A 5,686-nucleotide genomic window follows, 5' to 3' on the forward strand; every position below is an offset into this window, starting at 1 on the left:
TCCTTTTCCCAAAGGTCTTTGATGTTTCCCATCCTTACTCTCCTGAATGCTTTTAAAATCACTTGGAAACAGAAAACATTCTCCTGCTGGATAACCTTAATGTAAAACTTTACAAATTTATATTGTTTGCTGGAGAGGTGGCACAGATCTCCCGCTGGTTGCTCCGGGAGGGCAGTCCCTGCACCACCGCTCGCAGCTGCAGAGCCCACAGGGAATGACCTGGGTTGGAATCTCTCCCATTAGCTTCTTAACAGAAAACACTCCAGACTTCTGTGTATTAAACCCACCACACACAAACCCCAAACACCTCCTCGCTGCCAGGGCTCCTGGCCGAGCTCAGGGCAGGGATAAGCAGCTGCCTGGAACCCTGACATCAGAGGGGGAAGGCTTGTGCCGCAGCCCAGCCCTAGCCGAGCCCGGTCAGCGCGGACTGCGGCCGCCTGCTGGCATTACAGTGGCTTTCATCGTTGTTTTTAAACCGGTTCAGGCCTGCGTTTCCGAAGCGCTCCCGGCATGGCTCCGTCAGCTGCACAAGCACCGCCGCCATCTTTGGGAGGGACGCGGAGGATGGAGGATGCCGCCATCTTGTGAAGGGACGTCGGAAAGTGGCCGCCGCCATCTTGAGAAGGGAACCTTCGGGAGGCGGCCGCACCGACTTGGGGAGGACAACCGGACCGGTTTGCCCTCGGTAGCGCCGGTCACGGTTTCACGGGCCCGGCGGGGCCGGGAGCGGGGCGAAGCCCTGCCCGTGCGATTGGGAAACGCCGTTCCCCAGCGCCATCTTGCCGCTTCCCGCCATCACTTCCGGGTCAGCGGCGGCGACTTCCGCCCCTTGAGAGCAGCACTTCCTTTGCAGCGGCGGCCGCCGGAGCAGACGCGCAGGTGAGAGCGGGGCCGAGCGCATCCGCCGCCATCCGCCCGCCCGCGGCCCGCTGCGGGCTCCGCGCCCCGCTGCCCGCCTCCTGGGGCCCGGGGCTCCGCGGGCTCAGCGCGCACGGCGCTGCGGGAGCGCACCCGAAGGAGCGGGGCGCTAGGCCGCGGGCGAGCCGGGGGCTGGCGGAGCTGCGCGCCCGGGGCTCCGGCGCATGGTGGAGGAGCGGGAGGTCTGGCCCCAGTGCAGGACCGCGGGCGGTGCTCGGTGGAGGCAGCGGGAGGCGGCTGCGGGCCGGCCCTGAGCGGCCGGGGCTGTCCCTGCTGCGGGCCGGGGTGAGCGCTGGAGAGCAGCGGGTTCCTTGCACCGAGGTCGGTGTTGGCTTCACAGGCCCGCGGCTCGGCGCCGGCACGGTTGGGTTGGGCTGGGCTGGGCTGGTTGGGTTGTGTCGCCGGGGCTCATGGCTGGAATGTCCGCGGAGCCTTTTGCTGGCTGAGGGAAGAGGATGCGGCTCTCCGAGTGCCTGTGTGAGCCTTGGTTTAACGGTCGGTGCTCAGTGCAGACCATCGGGCTACGGCCTGCGGGTGAAAGTAGGTCGTGCTTGGGTGAAGTTCCTTACTGAAGTCGTTAGGCTTGTTTCATGTGTAAGGTGCCGGTTGTAGCTGGTGTGTGGCAGGAGAGGGCAACAGGGAACCATCTTCCTGTGCGCTGGACTAATACACGGGCTCCCCAGCCAAGCCCTGCTGAGTGCTGCGTCTTCTATAGCTGGGTTTGGGCTTGAGAGCAAAGATGTACCTGGGTTAGTCCCAAGGATGTGTTCAGCACACCAATAACATAGAAGAACCCGAGGCAGTACTTGAAAGGTCTGCAGAGCCAGAGCTTTGTGACAGTACCCGGGTCTTTAATTGCTTGGTTTGTTGCTTCCTTTCCGTAAAGTCATAAATGAGCAAGGGGGAGCTCTCAGCACTGCTGGTTATCGGAGTGAGGGTCTCCCTCGTGCTCTGGGGACATCAGCTGCATGAAGCACAGCCTGGGTACCTGCAGCCGGAGAGACCTAGCTAACCAGTTGTGGGCGGTGATCTGTCTGGCGGCATACAGCAGAGCTGAGAACCTTGACTTGTATAAGTCCACTTGTGTTGCTACCTGTGTTTTGCCAATAGTAACATCCCTTGCTTGGGAAAGGGTTGCAGTAGCAGGGAATTCAATAAAATCCTGTAGGAGAATGCTGAGAAATGCACCATAGTTCATACATCCCTTCTGTTGTTGCTCAGAAATGGCACCTCGTAAGGGCAAGGAGAAGAAGGAAGAGCAGGTCATCAGCTTGGGACCTCAGGTTGCTGAAGGAGAAAACGTGTTCGGTGTCTGCCATATCTTTGCTTCCTTCAATGACACTTTTGTCCACGTGACTGACCTCTCTGGCAAGTGAGTATTGACTACCCATGGCCTTGCTGCAGACCCTGGGTCCTTCAGTTTTCAACGCAGAAATGAGATTTGGGTCGAGGTTCCACCAGAGCCCTTGAGCTTTCTTCTGTTCTTCACCTTTGCCTTTTGTAGGGAAACCATCTGCCGGGTGACTGGCGGCATGAAGGTGAAGGCAGACAGAGATGAGTCTTCTCCCTACGCGGCTATGCTGGCAGCCCAGGATGTTGCCCAGAGGTGCAAGGAGCTGGGCATCACTGCCCTGCACATCAAGCTGCGTGCTACCGGTGGAAATAGGTGTGTTGGCTGGGCCTGGCTTTCCCAAAGGATGTGGCATGGTCTTGGAACCAGAACCACAGCCTTTCTTCGTGCTGCCTCAGTTGGTAATGTGACTGCAGTGTGTGAGCTTGACTTCAGACTTGACCCAAAGGATGTGTGTTGCTTTGTGTGGCGACACTGATGTCACCCATTCTGAACCCATTCTGAATGGCTTTTCCAGTCGACTGGCGCAGGGGTGTGCTCGTATTTATCTGGTAGTGGATGGGGAGGTGTTTGGAGATGTGTTACCTCGGAATGACACTGCAGTGCCTGTCTAATGGTTGGTTGTGAATGATTTGGGTCTGAGGACCTGGATGTTTTGGGATGGGGAAACTGATTTTAACACCATTAGCTGTTTGTGAACCACATCCAACTTCTGGATCGTTTAAGGGATTATTGGATTATGGGTTCTGATTCTCTCCTCCAGGACCAAGACTCCCGGACCTGGTGCCCAGTCAGCCCTGAGAGCTCTGGCTCGATCTGGAATGAAGATTGGTCGCATTGGTGAGTGATGGAGGAAGCACTACCTAGATGTGTCCATTATGGTGCAGAGCCTTGCTACTTCAAAAAGCAACACCACCCAGTTTTGAGGGATTATTTAGTAAAAGAAGCTTTACGGGCACATGTGCCACTCGGTTTGATGATTTAACTTTGGGATGTTCTTCTTGGCCTCTCTCAGATGGCACTGAAGGTGTGATTTAATTTAAATGGATTCTTAAGGGTATGATTCACCAGGAGGCGGCGTGAGCAGGCTTCAGAAACAAGTTTCTGTCTGCAGGATAAACCCCAGCTGCACAGCAGGGTGCTCACAGTCCTCTGCTGGAGCAGTGCTTGTGCCAGAGCTGTTCAGTCACCTGGAAATACTGCGCTGGTCTCGGTTTAATACTCTGAGTCAGTACTAGTGGAGTTCCAGCTGTTCAGGGAATGTCCCCGTTTGCTTTGGGGAGTTGTGAGAAGCAGTGGTGTTGGCTGCTCCAGAAGTGACATGCAGCACCCTGTGTTTCTTTGGAAGTGCTGTGGCTGCTCAGTTTAAGTGGGGTGGGAGAGGGGGATTTTTGCTTCTGCGGCATTAAAAGCTCTTGGTGAGCTCAGAGATAGCTTTGCGCCTGTGGCGCGTTCATTCTGCTTGTGCATGGCCTCTGCACCCAGAGGGTGTAGCCGTGGGGTGTTGTGGTTTAAGCCTAGATGGTAACTAAGTACCACACAATTGCTCACTTGCTTCCACCCTGGGTGGGATGGGGAGAATCAAAAGGTGCACCCCATGGGTTGAATTAAGAACAGTTCAGTGATTGGTATCAAGTAATATAACCCAGCTGAAACCAGGTCACGGGGTGTGCGGTCGGGTTGGGTGGTCGTGCTGTGCCCAGTTGGTTTCTTGGGGTACCTCTGGAAGGTAACAGTGTGGTTCTTCATTTCTTCTCCCTGCAGAGGATGTCACCCCCATCCCCTCTGACAGCACTCGCAGGAAGGGTGGTCGCCGTGGACGTCGTCTGTGAACAGTGCTGCACCTTTGCTTATTAAAGCTCTCTTTTAAACCTCTTCTCCACTGTCTGTTTCTTATTGAGGCAAGCTCAGAAGTTGAGGGGCTTCAGTTTAATTACATGCATGAATGGCTCATGCTCCTGGGGCTGGGCTGGTTTGGCTGGGGGTGGTTAGTGCTGCTGAGCAGGTGCTCTTGATTATACATGGAAAGCTTCTAGAAGCACCGGAATTACAGCTCCCTTGGCTGCTCTGTTTATGTATTTATACTTCCAGGGGTGTATAAGAAAATGACTTCTTACTTCTTAGGCACTGCTGTTTGCTTCCATGGAAGGTGCTGCCATCACCTGGAATAAGCGCCGAGGTCCACCTTTGCCAATGTTATAGCTCTCTAGGCTTTGAAACCGCTCCTGTTCCTGTCACTTCCTCAGATGTGGCAAAATCTTAGATCAAGCTTCACGGGCATACAATACTTGAGAGCTGCAGATTGACATTGGTGGGTTCTGTGTGCCTGTGGGTAAAATAGCTGTGGCTTCTACAGCTCGAGAGAGAGATGATGCTGTCATTTGCAATAGCGAGGTCAACCCTTGCACAGGGTAGTGGTTGTTTGGTATGAATCCCAGTCTCCTCACAGTGCAGTGTGCTGTAGGTCAGGTTTGTGTCAAGGCAGCTACAGCTCATCCAGCTTTGCCTCAGCTGTGGCTGTGGGCTCTTGGCAATGAGTGAGCTCATGTGGAACTGGAGAAATGTTTGTGCAGGAATACTTGTGGTCAGGTTTAAGTGATGGTTATTTATCAGAATAAATATTGGTTGAAAAACTGAAGGATTCTTAGCAGTTACATGGCAAATAGGAGCAGTTTATACATGATGTGTGACCTGTGAAGTGAAGCCGACAGGCAGTGTTCTGTTGTCCTGGGCTCTTGGACAAAGTATCCCCTCAGATCTTCCCTGTGAGGGTGCTGAGGCGCTGGCACAGGGTGCCCAGAGAAGCTGCGGCTGCCCCATCCCTGGCAGTGCTCAAGGCCAGGTTGGACACAGGGGCTTGGAGCAAGCTGCTCCAGTGGAAGGGGTCCCTGCCCGTGGCAGGGGTTGGAACTGGATGCTTTAAGTTCCCTTCCATCTCAAACTAATCTATGATTCCAAGGCTTGAGGACCTCATCCCTTTCATGTGGGCTTCTTCCCACACCTTTGCATTTCCAGATCCTTTAGAGGGGATTTTTTTGCCTGCCTGCTCCTCACAGGAAGGGTGCTGTGGCTGATGGCGGTGTCGGAGGTGCTCCGCACCCAAAGCAGTCTCTGTTCTGGTGCAGTTACTCAGCCTGGGTTGGATCCAGGCTGTGTTGCTCCTGTCAAGCTTGGTCTTTACTTGCTGAGCCCCAGCTCCGGCACAGTGAAAGGTGAGCTCCACAGCAGAGGAAACCGGGCTGTCTGATCTGAAGCCATGGTGTGCCTCGGTCTTCACAGGGAGAACTACTTGGATGCTCGTGGTTTCGAGGTGAGTCATGGTCTCTTGGAGGTGTCTGCTGTGGAGAAGAAAGCTGGGCTTGTGAGCGAGCAAGCTCACTGCTGCTGGGGGTGCTGTGAACTCTTGCTTAATGC

At 54.9% G+C, this 5,686-nt stretch overlaps 1 protein-coding gene across 3 annotated transcripts; it reads left to right on the forward strand.

Moving 5' to 3' along the window:
* Positions 1-776: 776 nt before the first annotated feature.
* Positions 777-4,147, forward strand: RPS14 (ribosomal protein S14). Of its 3 annotated transcripts, none has more exons than XM_065690636.1 (5): positions 777-882; positions 2,143-2,293; positions 2,426-2,587; positions 3,036-3,112; positions 4,037-4,147. In XM_065690636.1, the coding sequence occupies exons 2-5, from the start codon at positions 2,145-2,147 to the stop codon at positions 4,102-4,104; spliced, it is 456 nt and encodes a 151-aa protein (XP_065546708.1). In that variant the 5' UTR covers positions 777-882; positions 2,143-2,144; the 3' UTR covers positions 4,105-4,147. The 3 variants fall into 3 exon arrangements, with proteins under 3 accessions (XP_065546708.1, XP_065546710.1, XP_065546709.1); XM_065690638.1 differs by lacking the exon at positions 777-882 and adding an exon at positions 1,182-1,206; XM_065690637.1 differs by lacking the exon at positions 777-882 and adding an exon at positions 1,220-1,242.
* Positions 4,148-5,686: the final 1,539 nt, after the last annotated feature.

This window comes from Lathamus discolor, chromosome 10 (assembly GCF_037157495.1).
Source record: "Lathamus discolor isolate bLatDis1 chromosome 10, bLatDis1.hap1, whole genome shotgun sequence".
Lineage (NCBI taxonomy): Eukaryota > Metazoa > Chordata > Aves > Psittaciformes > Psittacidae > Lathamus > Lathamus discolor.